This window comes from Amia ocellicauda, chromosome 10 (assembly GCF_036373705.1).
Source record: "Amia ocellicauda isolate fAmiCal2 chromosome 10, fAmiCal2.hap1, whole genome shotgun sequence".
NCBI classification, from domain to species: Eukaryota; Metazoa; Chordata; class Actinopteri; order Amiiformes; family Amiidae; genus Amia; species Amia ocellicauda.
Genome location: NC_089859.1, coordinates 16364229 through 16378620, shown reverse-complemented (window position 1 = coordinate 16378620; position 14392 = coordinate 16364229). Strand labels below are relative to the sequence as shown.

At 46.7% G+C, this 14392-nt stretch overlaps 1 protein-coding gene across 1 annotated transcript; it reads right to left on the bottom strand.

Annotated features, from left to right (window-relative positions):
- Positions 1-3209: 3209 nt before the first annotated feature.
- On the bottom strand, positions 3210-8300 carry LOC136760031 (cysteine and histidine-rich domain-containing protein 1). The gene is made up of 11 exons (XM_066715262.1): positions 7943-8300; positions 6862-6911; positions 6470-6526; positions 5950-6107; positions 5701-5804; positions 5347-5399; positions 4677-4747; positions 4427-4529; positions 4081-4200; positions 3838-3900; positions 3210-3687 (listed from the first exon to the last, which is right to left on the bottom strand). The coding sequence occupies exons 1-11, from the start codon at positions 8004-8006 to the stop codon at positions 3469-3471; spliced, it is 1062 nt and encodes a 353-aa protein (XP_066571359.1). The 5' UTR covers positions 8007-8300; the 3' UTR covers positions 3210-3468.
- Between the last annotated feature and the right edge of the window lie 6092 nt (positions 8301-14392).

The following is a 14392-nucleotide window of genomic DNA, read 5'->3' as shown; positions in this document are numbered from 1 at the left end:
CCTAAAAGTCCTCAAAGACATGCATGCATACAGTCCCAGTGCCTGAGAAAATGGCCTTGGGAAGCTGGTGGTAGAAACATCAACAACAAGAGGATAGGAGCAGACAAGTGTTCACACCTTCTCCCTCGGGGGGGACAGCAGCCGCACCCCTGTACCAGAAGAGCAGGAATCAGACAGGCAGGCAGGCTGGAAATGCAGGTCTTTATTTGCACATCACTGAACTGGCCAACAGGATGGCAGAGGGATAGCATTGCCCCCCCTACTCAAATCCTACTTTCACACGGTGCAGCTGGGAGAGAGAGGCCAAGATCCAAGAATAGAAGTGACAGATGTGCTTCCTCATGGAGAGTTTGGTCTTGGCCAGCGCCTCCGCCGCCCCTGAAACTCAGAGCGAAACACAACTCACTGTTTCTGTCCCCCTTCATCGCAACACCCCAGACTCTCCTGTTACCCTGGCTTCTGGATTTGGGTCAAAGCTCCAATGCTGCAGGAAACTACAGGAACAGCAATTTCTACACCTGTGAAATACATTTTCAAGTGGCCCGTATGAAAACAGTACAACCCACTGGACAGAAACAGCACGCTTCCCACTGAGAGACTCATCTCATCAGAATGTACCTGCTGGGAGATGCTCAGGCTCCTCCCCTCTGGCCTGGCCCACTGCTATTGGCTGTGTCGGCAGGTCATGTGTATCAGCAGCCAAACTAATACATAGATGTAGTAACAACATATAGAAATCAGCTATGTATTTGCCTTCTGTCTTCCAATGGGATCTTAAAGTGCACATCTTGACTTTAGAAACAATCTAACTTTGAACTAAACCAGCCCATCATTTCAGTCCAGCACACTAATTCATTCTTGTGAAGCAGAGTAAAAGGATAATAATCCATCCTTGTGTGTGTTACTGCACTGTACTAGTGAGCTGTGTGTGAGTCTGTTGCTGTGAGTGTGTGTATTGAGTGTTAATTTGCTTTGTGTGTCTTTTGATATATGTGTGTTAATTTGCTTTCCAGCTAGCCCTTCCCCTGCCTGAAATTCTGGGAATGCACATCAATGCAGCTGGCAGAGTGAACGATCAGTGGCAAGAGGAGACTGCTGACTGCCAGGCTAAAGGGACCCAGATACACTACCCGGAGCAGAAGTATTTTGCTTTCCTGTGGTACCAGCTGGCCATGTGCCTGGGCCAGAGACCAGCACACAGCTTTGTGTCTGATGAGTTCATCTGGGAGGTCCTGAGCGTTCTGCTGTGGCAACTGTGCCCCATCATGTCAGTGCGTGACAGGGGGCTTTCACGCAGGCAGGAAGAGCTGGAGGTCAAGATGGTACAGGTGCTTGGGATGCTCACGATGTTGCCAGACAGGGAGAGCTTCTTCCATATGCTGAAGAGGAGGCCAGACCCACAGTGCGACATGGAGTATGTGGTGGTGACCCCTGTGCTCCAGGAGCTGCGGTAGGATTTGACCATGGAGCGCTACCTGCCTGTGGGCACCCTAGACTTGCAGCAGAGAGTGACCGACGCAGTGACCAGGAGGCTGCTGTCTGATGTCACTGTGGGCTGTGAGGATGAGGAGGATGTGAGCAGGCCAGTCCTAAAACCTGCATAAACAATTTCACAATGTTTGAGTTGAAGGACGGATTATTATCCTTTTACTCTGCTTCATAAGAATGAATTAGTGCCTCTGTGAAAAGAGTAGGCAAATACATAACTGATTTCTATATGTTGTCTGCAACAGCACTGTGCTTTACTACCTTTCCCTGAGAGTAACGCGGCTGCACATTCCAGCATGATGACACCATCATTAGAGCTCTGTGTGTGGCGTTTGTACTGAGAGACTGCCCTGCTCTGCCCTGTCTGCACACATGACCTGCCGACACAGCCAATAGCAGTGGGCCACAGACTCACACACAGCTCACTAGTACAGTGCAGTAACACACACAAGGATGGATTATTATCCTTTTACTCTGCTTCACAAGAATGAATTAGTGTGCTGGACTGAAATGATGGGCTGGTTTAGTTCAAAGTTAGATTGTTTCTAAAGTCAAGATGTGCACTTTAAGATCCCATTGGAAGACAGAAGGCAAATACATAGCTGATTTCTATATGTTGTTACTACATCTATGTATTAGTTTGGCTGCTGATACACATGACCTGCCGACACAGCCAATAGCAGTGGGCCAGGCCAGAGGGGAGGAGCCTGAGCATCTCCCAGCAGGTACATTCTGATGAGATGAGTCTCTCAGTGGGAAGCGTGCTGTTTCTGTCCAGTGGGTTGTACTGTTTTCATACGGGCCACTTGAAAATGTATTTCACAGGTGTAGAAATTGCTGTTCCTGTAGTTTCCTGCAGCATTGGAGCTTTGACCCAAATCCAGAAGCCAGGGTAACAGGAGAGTCTGGGGTGTTGCGATGAAGGGGGACAGAAACAGTGAGTTGTGTTTCGCTCTGAGTTTCAGGGGCGGCGGAGGCGCTGGCCAAGACCAAACTCTCCATGAGGAAGCACATCTGTCACTTCTATTCTTGGATCTTGGCCTCTCTCTCCCAGCTGCACCGTGTGAAAGTAGGATTTGAGTAGCGGGGGCAATGCTATCCCTCTGCCATCCTGTTGGCCAGTTCAGTGATGTGCAAATAAAGACCTGCATTTCCAGCCTGCCTGCCTGTCTGATTCCTGCTCTTCTGGTACAGGGGTGCGGCTGCTGTCCCCCCCGAGGGAGAAGGTGTGAACACTTGTCTGCTCCTATCCTCTTGTTGTTGATGTTTCTACCACCAGCTTCCCAAGGCCATTTTCTCAGGCACCGGGACTGTATGCATGCATGTCTTTGAGGACTTTTAGGACATTTTAGAACTTAGTTTGACACCTGTGTGCGTTTGTTTGGTTTACTTTTCTTTTATATGGTTATCAGTACTTTACGGTTTAAATGATTCTAGATTTTAATGAGAGACACAGTAAAGACATTTAGAGACGTTCATTTCACTCAGGTCACCTGCTATGTAGGAGGGCAGAGGAGCACCGAGCAGCTTACCAGGGAGCTGGGATGGTCACACCTAGTGGTGTGAATTTAGATTGGGTCAGGAGGAGGATGGGGGTGGGGGTGCAGTTTGGGGAGGGGGGATCAACATGTCACAGAGGAAAAATCTCCTGAATTTCAGTTTAGTTTAGGCTTTGAACTCACAGCTGGTGCAGGAAGATATACTTAGAAGATGCACAGGTGTTTCAGGGCAACTTGTTTCTTTTTATTGTATTATATTACATTACATTTCTTAGCAGATGCCCTTATCCAGGGTGACTTACAATTGTTACAATATATCACATTAACATTTCTTCCTTTGTTTTTCTCAGAATATGCCCGTGCAACAGAAAGGAGTAAAGTGTGTTTGTAGAAAAGAAAGAAAAGAGGAAAAATCTGAATAAAAACTAAGATAAAAGAAAGAGAAAAAGCCACAGCAGAAATGAAGAGGCAGGCGGCGCCGCTACTGAAACTCCTCATCGGACTCGCTGATGTCATCGTCGGAGATGTCCCAGTCAGGCCGCACATCTTCGCTCTCCTCGCTCTCCTGCAGTCCTTCGGCCAGCTCCACGTGGGCGCGAGGGTCTTCCAGCTTGGCCCAGGACACAGGGTCGGCCTTAACAAGGGTCACCTCCACCTTGCTGGGCACCATGTTCACAAAGCTCTGTTCCACACTGGCCACCTGCAGTACACACACCAGGCAGGGCATGAGATGAGATCAGATCAGAAAGAGCCATTCACACAACAGACACAATCCCTACTTCTACATGATGCTGGGCTAAGGGCCTTTGGAAGGTGTTCCTCTGGGAACAGGAAGGGGCTGGAGACTCACCCCCCAGAGGTGAAAATCCTTGTGAAAGAGTTTATCGCTCTCGAACTGGATGTGAACTGTCATCTGGAAGGCAGGAGACAAAAATGAAAATAATATTAAGAATTTAAAAAAGTAATAAAAAGACTTCAGAGCCACCTGATAAAACCTACAACATGACACATAAATGCATCTGTGTGTGTGTGTGCATGCGTGCCTGTGTGTTCGTGCGTCTGTGTGTGTGTGTGTGTGTGCACATTTACCCACCACGGTGCGGTTTGTCTCCACGTAAGACTGGTCAGGGACGGCGTTCTTGGCATACACAGTGACCACCACCTGCCTGCTGGTCTGGTGCCAGTCATACCGGCATGCCACCTTCTTCTTGTCCTGCAGCAGAAAACCAGAATCTCTGTACAGAACAGCGGGCACACAGCAGCCATGCGGACAGCCACCGTGCCATTTCGAGATTTTGTCATTAGTTTCATTACACAAACTGCACTACTGTCTAAGCAAAGAAGGACATACCATCCATACTCTAATCCCTCCACCTCCGTTTTTATATTCAAATGGTGTGAGATTGTGCGTCGGGGGTAGTTGGGGGCAGCAGCAGTACCTGTTTGGGGACCCAGGTGTGCTTCCCTGTACTGCAGCCCTTCTGATCCAGGAAAGCATTGAAGTCTGTGGTTCTGATGCAGCAGCAGTTCCAGTATTTAAAGCTACAAACAGCAGAAACCAGAAAGAGAGAGTGGAAAGGGGGCACATTTTAATTATATATGTTAAAACAACAAGGTGAACTGTGTACAGTTATGGATGTGTTTATACTCCTATTAATGACACCAGTAATACGAACAGTGAGCTCTCACCCCTCATGGAAAACGGGCACCCCGGGATGGTGCAGGCAGGTCTCGCCATCCGTCTCCGGGCCACTGTAGACCTGAGGAGAGAGAGTCCGAGGGTATGGTCGACACACTTCCTACTCAGAACCCAGACTGGTGTGCTTGAGTAAAAGGGAGTTTAGAATGAATTAAGTTAAGTTCAGTTTAGTTAAGTCAACTTGCCACTGGTATATCACTGTTGACCTGTAGCGAGAACAGCTTCCCTCAGCTCCTTTCACTTACACACAGCTGACAAAAACTCACACCAACGCTGAGTGTCCCTGGTCAGGCACGTGCACAGGGGTGGGGGTGAAAGCCCCCCTGGGCGACAATTCTTCACCAGCAACCCTAACCTCCCTGGGCGACAGTCCAAAAGTGTCCTCAGCCCCAATCAAGAAACTGCCCCTCTAATGTCCACTGCATGATACGGTCCCTGAGGTCTCTATGGGAATGGGGGGGAGCTGTCCATTTCCCTCCATTGTCATTTCCTTGATCTCTGCAATTACCCAACTGGCCACATGGTGGAGACAGAGATCAAGTTTAGCCTCTCTCTTATTTAATTTTCTTTTGGTGATTCTGAAAAGCCTCCCACTGGGACAGAAGTGAAACTCTCTGCATTAAGCACACACAAGGATCACCCACACCCACGCACACCCACCGTCTTGCAGCCAGCGTTCTTGCACCTCGTGCCGGGCATCACAGCTTGGCTCTCTGCAGGTCAGAAAGAGGAAGAGAGAGGGAGGGAAATCAAGAGCAGGCTGAAACAGGATGGGGTTGCAAAACATTCTTGTGAAAAGTGACTAAGCAATATAAGGAGGAAAGAGGTTGCTGAAAAGGCAGGGCTGCCCCTCCTAACGCAGCTGCACACTACGGTACAGAAACACCCCTAGTCAGAGGCGGAAGACACCGGGAGAGCAAACAGATAAATAAACTACTTAATTAAGGTGCATATGAAGTACCCTCTCTGTGGCTGCGGTGCCCGAGAGCACCCCCTGGTGGTGGGGCACATTACCTTGCTCCTTTTTCTTCTGCATCTCCGAGAGACTGAGCTTCTCCAGGGCCTGCGCGAGAGACTGCGACACCCTGACCGGCAGTTTGGTCTTGGGCTCGTCCGAACTGCAGCAAGAGAGAAACAAAACGCATCAGCGCAGGGTCTGTACATCAGATTCACTCCCCCCACCCCCCGCTATACCCCTGCTGCTGTTCACCCCAGTTTCTGCAGTGTGTCACAGTACCACCCCCACCCTCTACCTGCGGGTACCTGGGCCTCTCTCTCTGCAGGGCCTCGGCAGACTTGGGCTCCCGGAGGATGACCTTATCCTCAGCTTGGAGTCGGGAGCCGTTCGCTTTGTCAGACGTCACCTCGGGCTGCAAAGTCTCCTGGGGCTTCTCATTGCTGTGGCGGCCGCGGGTGCAACCCTGAGGGGGCAAAAGGAAGAACAGGGAAAAAGACCGGTCAGGGATTTACCATCCGGTGCCAGGCTGCCGTCCTGAGCGCTTTAACCCTTGCACTGCCTCTCCTGGACTAAGGCGAAAAAGAGACCCAAGATATCTACAGTGCAGGTCACTGAGGTACGAGAGTGAATATGCCTGTGTGAGCTCTGCTCCCTCGGGCAGGACAGGAGGCGGATTGTGGAAGTGTTGTCAGTGACTCCGTAGCAGAATCTGATAAGAGACTCAATTAATCTCAGCAAGCTGCCAGTGTGGATAGCGGAGGCTGCTGAGCGGCCAACTACTTAACATCGATTATGCGAGACAAGGGGAAAGTGCTTCCACAGTACCTTTATGGACAGGAACTCGGAGAAGTCAGTGGTCTTCTTCTTGCAGCACGACCAGCCCTGAGGAGACAAAATACAATATAATACAATACAATACCATATCACACCAATGCCATACCATATATCAAACCTGTCAGAGTGGGACAGAGTCAAATCATACCTTCCTGACTCAGTCGACCTGGTTAACATGCCTTATCAAGTGGTAGATGTAATAATAATAATATTTATCCTAATAATAATACATAACCATCATCTTCGTCGTGCATTCACTTCAATTTATTTACCCTCGGATCGATCCTGATATTGCAATAGATTCTGTTAATGTTAGGTAGGGCAGATACATACAAACCTCTTCATCTGGGAGAGTGCGGTGGGGTGCAGGGGACTTTACTCACCTTCAGAGCATCGTGGAATATTGGGACACCCGGGTGATGAAGACAAGCGTCTACAGAGGGGAGAAGTGGAGGGGGGGCATGAAGGAGGGTTCAGAAGAAGGAAGACCGACTGCTACAGCCTACAGTAAGGATCGCACGGCAGCAAGTATACAGAACAGACCAACACATACAGTAATATAATATCATATAAGCAAACTAACAATACGGGGTGCCTATGAAGGTGACATCAGAAATTCAGTAGCTGCAGAGCACATGAAAAGTAGGTACGTTGAAATGATGAATAATTGTTTTTCCTTTCCTGTCTTCTTCACTTGATGGGGGACTGAGGGAATGGTGTGTGTGTGTGCGTGTGTGGAAGAGGGGGGGGGGTTGTCACTAAAAAAGAAACCTCTCCTTTAGCTGAGAGAGAGCAGGGCAGTGTTTATTTGCAGCAGCCCTTCCCAGTACCCCCGCTGGCCTCTGCAGATTGGGCTGTGCTATGTCCCCCTGTCACTGGGTCCTCTAGTCTCTGGTCCAGGGCCTCCAAAAGTGGGGCTGCAGCGTGCCCACCTGTTTGTCAGAGCAGGTGGCGGCAGGGGCCTGGGGAGACCAGACGCTGGTGAAGGCCACGCGGGCAGCTGCCACGGGTATGGAGGGACAACCCCCAACGGCACAGAAACCCTTCTCCCACACCATTCCGACACAGAGACTCTCTCTCTCCCTCTTGCACTCTCTCTGCCTCTATCCCTATCTCTCTACTTCCAGCAAACAGCTCACTTGACTGGCTGCGTTGAGATTTTCTATCTGTGTGTGTGTGTGTGTGTGTGTGTGTGTGTGTGTGTGTGTGGAAGGTCTAATTCGGTCACCTCAGGCCCTACAGAGTTGGAATCACTATCACTGGATCACATTATCCTCCATTTTTTAAAGTCACTTATTAAAGAAAGTTCATAGAGATAAATGAGATTAGGATTAGGACTATACACAGGACGCATATTTTCCAAAACCTTGGCAGTACTGTTATAAATATGCATTTTTATAACCATGGGCACCGCTTCCAAGGGGATTGGTTGCAGCCCTTGCTGTCTCCGTGGTGCAGACTCACCGTCAGAGTTGCTCTGGGCTGTGAAGCGCTCCCCGCAGCCCTTGTTGTAACACAGCAGCTCCATGCCTCTCCCGTCTGTACCGGCGTTTTCCCCCGTCGCTCCGCTCGGCAAATCTCAGCTACTGCGCCTTCTCCCTGTCGGTCTCCTCTCCCTCCTGTGCAATCCCCAGCAGGCCAGTCCCGTTTAAAACTAATCGCCTCCGGGGTCCGTCTCTCTCTCTCTCTCTCGACGTTTCCACCCAGACTTGCTAGAGAAGACGAGGACAGGCGTGGGGGTAGGGGGTATATGACAGGGACGCACACTGTGATGCCAGGTCGAGTGAAGGATAAAAATAGACCGGTTCCCTCCCTCTCTCCCGCACAGCTGTTGGGTTTTATCTTGAGGGCTAGATAGTCTGTCTTCCAAAAGGGGGGCGGGGGGCTGCAGTCCAACCTGAGCAAAGAGACAGCTGACGAGTCACAGCACTTGGCCACTGTGTGTGAGCAGTTTTTCATTCATAAAATGACGTGAAATAAGTCCCGTCTGACTGTGAGTGGCATCAGTGCCCTTTGCCCGCAGAGCTGTGCGGTGTGCCCAAGAGGACCAGTGCTAGTAATGCTGCATCCCACTCTCTCACTGGCATTGTTCTGCCTTCCCAGAGCTGCTGTTGGAGACGACGATTTGACAGCCTGTTCAGGGCAACTGTCAAGTGTACTGCTGGTGTCTGTGTCATTTCCCTGGCCACTGTGCCACTGCGGAAAGCACTCAGTTGATGTACCGTCTGCAGTACGCTGTCCATATTAAGACATCCTCGACCCTCAGAGTCAGCTGTCACGCAATGCGGTCCCTTCTTTCTTTGTCTTTATCATTATAATTATTTGTGTTATTATTATTAGTCTACTCGTGTTGAACACTATAATGCCTCCTAAAGATCTTGCGTTAAACATACCGAACTTAGCATGTACAATCACCTAAAGGATTATTAGGAACACCATACTAATACTGTGTTTGACCCCCTTTCGCCTTCAGAACTGCCTTAATTCTACGTGGCATTGATTCAACAAGGTGCTGAAAGCATTCTTTAGAAATGTTGGCCCATATTGATAGGATAGCATCTTGCAGTTGATGGAGATTTGTGGGATGCACATCCAGGGCACGAAGCTCCCGTTCCACCACATCCCAAAGATGCTCTATTGGGTTGAGATCTGGTGACTGTGGGGGCCAGTTTAGTACAGTGAACTCATTGTCATGTTCAAGAAACCAATTTGAAATGATTGGACCTTTGTGACATGGTGCATTATCCTGCTGGAAGTAGCCATCAGAGGATGGGTACATGGTGGTCATAAAGGGATGGACATGGTCAGAAACAATGCTCAGGTAGGCCGTGGCATTTAAACGATGCCCAATTGGCACTAAGGGGCCTAAAGTGTGCCAAGAAAACATCCCCCACACCATTACACCACCACCACCAGCCTGCACAGTGGTAACAAGGCATGATGGATCCATGTTCTCATTCTGTTTACGCCAAATTCTGACTCTACCATCTGAATGTCTCAACAGAAATCGAGACTCATCAGACCAGGCAACATTTTTCCAGTCTTCAACTGTCCAATTTTGGTGAGCTTGTGCAAATTGTAGCCTCTTTTTCCTATTTGTAGTGGAGATGAGTGGTACCCGGTGGGGTCTTCTGCTGTTGTAGCCCATCCGCCTCAAGGTTGTACGTGTTGTGGCTTCACAAATGCTTTGCTGCATACCTCGGTTGTAACAAGTGGTTATTTCAGTCAAAGTTGCTCTTCTATCAGCTTGAATCAGTCGGCCCATTCTCCTCTGACCTCTAGCATCAACAAGGCATTTTCGCCCACAGGACTGCCGCATACTGGATGTTTTTCCCTTTTCACACCATTCTTTGTAAACCCTAGAAATGGTTGTGCGTGAAAATCCCAGTAACTGAGCAGATTGTGAAATACTCAGACCGGCCCGTCTGGCACCAACAACCATGCCACGCTCAAAATTGCTTAAATCACCTTTCTTTCCCATTCAGACATTCAGTTTGGAGTTCAGGAGATTGTCTTGACCAGGACCACATCCCTAAATGCATTGAAGCAACTGCCATGTGATTGGTTGGTTAGATAATTGCATTAATGAGAAATTGAACAGGTGTTCCTAATAATCCTTTAGGTGAGTGTATATCGTTTTAAAAAGCTGATATCCAAAATCATTGATACTAATGAATACATACAATTGAGATACTGCCATTGAAAACCAGCAGATGCCAATGTAAGCATATAAATTGTTACTAAATGACTAATACATACACAAACTACTACTTCTTCTACTAATAATAACAATCTTAATACTGTTATGTAATAAAGCCGTTTGGTGATAGTATATGTTGGCTACAATGTATTAGTGTATCAGTGAGTCATTTATTGAAGTGTTGTAGAGTGCAATGGCGTTCAGAGGGGACTAGTGCAGTCTTTTGGTCTATATGGTCTGTGTGTATGTGTGCTATACCATGTCCATTGTATGATCAATAATAATAAAGCATATATTTTATTGTAGGCTAACGTGTAGCTATCATTAACTTATCTGCTTTTATATTAATGCTACATACCTACTTAGTTTTACATACTATTACAAATAAATATTTTCAGCTACACCCATTACTGACAGGTTTATAAAATCAAGCACACAGCCATGCGATCTCCCTAGACAAACATCGTCGGTAGAGTGGGCCGTACTGAAGTGTTCAGTGATTTTCAACTTGGCATCGTCATAGGATGCCACCTTTCAAACAAGTCAGTAAGTTACATTTCTGCCCTGCTAGAGGTGCCCCAGCCAACTGTAAGTGCTGTTATTGTGAAGTGGAACCATCTAGGAGCATCAACGGGTCAGCCACAAAGTGGTCGGCCACACAGCCTCACAGAACGGGAGCGCCGTTTGGGGAGGAGGAATAATGGTCTGGGGTTGTTTTTCATGGTTTGGGCTAGTTCTTAGATTTCCAAGAGAAATCTTAACGTTACAACATACAATGACATTCTAGATGATTATGCACTTCCAACTTTGTAGCAACAGTTTGGGGAGGCCCTTTCCTGTTTCAGCATTAACAATGCCCCTGTGAACAAAGCGAGGTCCATACAGAAATGGTTTGTCGAGATCGGTGTGGAAGAACTAGACTGGCCTGCACAGAGCCCTGGCCTCAACGCCATTGAACACCTTTGGGATGAAATTGAACGCCGACTGTGAGCCAAGCCTGCTTGCCCAACATCAGTGCCCGACCTCACTAATGCTCTTGTTGTTGAATGGAAGCAAATCCCTGCAGCAATGTTCCAACATCTAGTGGAAAGCCTTCCCAGAAGAGTGGAGGCTGTTATAGCAGCAAAGGGGGGACCAACTCCATATTAATGCCCATGATTTTGGAATGAGATGTTTGACCAGCAGGTGTCCCCATTCTTATGGCCATGGCCATTCTAATGAATTCTACTATTATTTTAATTACAAACCATCACTGAAACCCCTTTTTTTTTTTAGGTCACCTTTTAAAAATCAACTTTTTTAATTTTTTTTATTAAGGTCGCTATAAAAAAAAAAAAAAAACTTTCACTCAGATCGGTTGACAGATTTGTCTGGTGAATTCCATCAATCAGAAGAGTTGCGTTTGGAAGCCGCGTTACCAAGAATGCTGACCGCAGTTTATTGACACGAGGGCTAGAGCAGATTCATCAATGATCAACGCATGTTGCCATTAACAAAATGTATACTGGGCGATTTAAGGGGCGAGATAAGGTGCTGTCCGGGACAAGTGCCCTCGAAAGGCCTTGAAATAAAGATGATTGATTAATCAATTATCCAACACATCCATTATGAGCTCTTCTAATACTTTTTTTTTTAAATGATGAAGATGTACCTACTGCAAGTATCCGTTTCACTTGATTAGACTTTATAATGAAATACTGTTTAACATACAAACGACATACAGATGAATAGGAAAAAAAAAAGTTTTATTTATGCAATGATGGTAATAATAACAACATACTCACCAATACATGAAACTCCAGAATCAAATATCCTTTTGCATGGTTACGTCCCTGTACTTTGTTTTAAAATTACTTTTATGATCTTTAACTAGTTTAACTATTTGCTGTTCAAATGTAAAAATGCTAACATATGCATACAGTTAACTTTAATTGAAAAATATAAATCTGTGTAAACCTGAAACAAATCACAGTTATGCAAATGCATTCATGATTCAGTTTTCTCCCTGTATACCACAAAGTACCCTGGAAATCTGAGAACTAAAAAAAAAAAAAAAAAAAAAAAACAATCTAATTTTGTGTGTGTGTGTGTGTGCGTGTGTGTTTAAGCACCGATCCACAGTGCAAACAAATCAGAAACGCCTGCCTTCACCCAGAGTCCCATCACTGCAGGCAGCCACAGACTACTGCCAACATTTCAGGAAATATTATATATACAGTGAGGGAAAAAAGTATTTGATCCCCTGCTGATTTTGTACGTTTGCCCACTGACAAAGAAATGATCAGTCTATAATTTTAATGGTAGGTGTATTTTAACAGTGAGAGACAGAATAACAACAAAAAAATCCAGAAAAACGCATTTCAAAAAAGTTATAAATTGATTTGCATGTTAATGAGGGAAATAAGTATTTGACCCCTTCGACTTAGTACTTGGTGGCAAAACCCTTGCTGGCAATCACAGAGGTCAGACGTTTCTTGTAGTTGGCCACCAGGTTTGCACACATCTCAGGAGGGATTTTGTCCCACTCCTCTTTGCAGATCCTCTCCAAGTCATTAAGGTTTCCAGGCTGACGTTTGGCAACTCGAACCTTCAGCTCCCTCCACAGATTTTCTATGGGATTAAGGTCTGGAGACTGGCTAGGCCACTCCAGGACCTTAATGTGCTTCTTCTTGAGCCACTCCTTTGTTGCCTTGGCTGTGTGTTTTGGGTCATTGTCATGCTGGAATACCCATCCACGACCCATTTTCAATGCCCTGGCTGAGGGAAGGAGGTTCTCACCCAAGATTTGACGGTACATGGCCCCGTCCATCGTCCCTTTGATGCGGTGCAGTTGTCCTGTCCCCTTAGCAGAAAAACACCCCCAAAGCATAATGTTTCCACCTCCATGTTTGACGGTGGGGATGGTGTTCTTGGGGTCATTCCTCCTCCTCCAAACACGGCGAGTTGAGTTGATGCCAAAGAGCTCGATTTTGGTCTCATCTGACCACAACACTTTCACCCAGTTCTCCTCTGAATCATTCAGATGTTCATTGGCAAACTTCAGACGGGCCTGTACATGTGCTTTCTTGAGCAGGGGGACCTTGCGGGCGCTGCAGGATTTCAGTCCTTCACGGCGTAGTGTGTTACCAATTGTTTTCTGGGTGACTATGGTCCCAGCTGCCTTGAGATCATTAACAAGATCCTCCCGTGTAGTTCTGGGCTGATTCCTCACCGTTCTCATGATCATTGAAACTCCACGAGGTGAGATTTTGCATGGAGCCCCAGACCGAGGGAGACTGACAGTTATTTTGTGTTTCTTCCATTTGCGAATAATCGCACCAACTGTTGTCACCTTCTCACCAAGCTGCTTGGCGATGGTCTTGTAGCCCATTCCAGCCTTGTGTAGGTCTACAATCTTGTCCCTGACATCCTTGGACAGCTCTTTGGTCTTGGCCATGGTGGAGAGTTTGGAATCTGATTGATTGATTGATTGCTTCTGTGGACAGGTGTCTTTTATACAGGTAATGAGCTGAGATTAGGAGAGTCCCTTTAAGAGAGTGCTCCTAATCTCAGCTCGTTACCTGTATAAAAGACACCTGGGAGCCAGAAATCTTGCTGATTGATAGGGGATCAAATACTTATTTCCCTCATTAATATGCAGATCAATTTATAACATTTTTGAAATGCGTTTTTCTGGATTTTATTGTTGTTATTATGTCTCTCACTGTTAAAATACACCTACCATTAAAATTATAGACTGATCATTTCTTTGTCAGTGGGCAAACGTACAAAATCAGCAGGGGATCAAATACTTTTTTCCCTCACTGTTAAGTTTCTATTTTTTTTTTTTTAAACCTAGCAATAAGTTCAGTGTAAAGCATAAAACACATTTAATACTTTCTTCAAGGCTACACAGACCACTTCAAAGCAGACATCAAGTTCAGCAGGCAAGCTGGGGAGAGGGGGTGGGGAATAAGAATTAAGCCCAAAAATAATTGAGGGGGGGGGGGGGGATTTTCTTAAAATATGTTATTATTTTTATTTTAATAATAATAATACCACCGAAAGACTCATCTGCAAACAGGCCACCTCCAAGTCTAGAGAGATGTGAACACACAACCCAGCCAGCTGTCTGGATTCAGAACAACTCAAAGGAGGGAGAAGTCTGTAGGGGGCAGAAGGGTCGGGGGGCTGTACTACCTTTAGCATGGAGACACAAATCTGATACACACCAA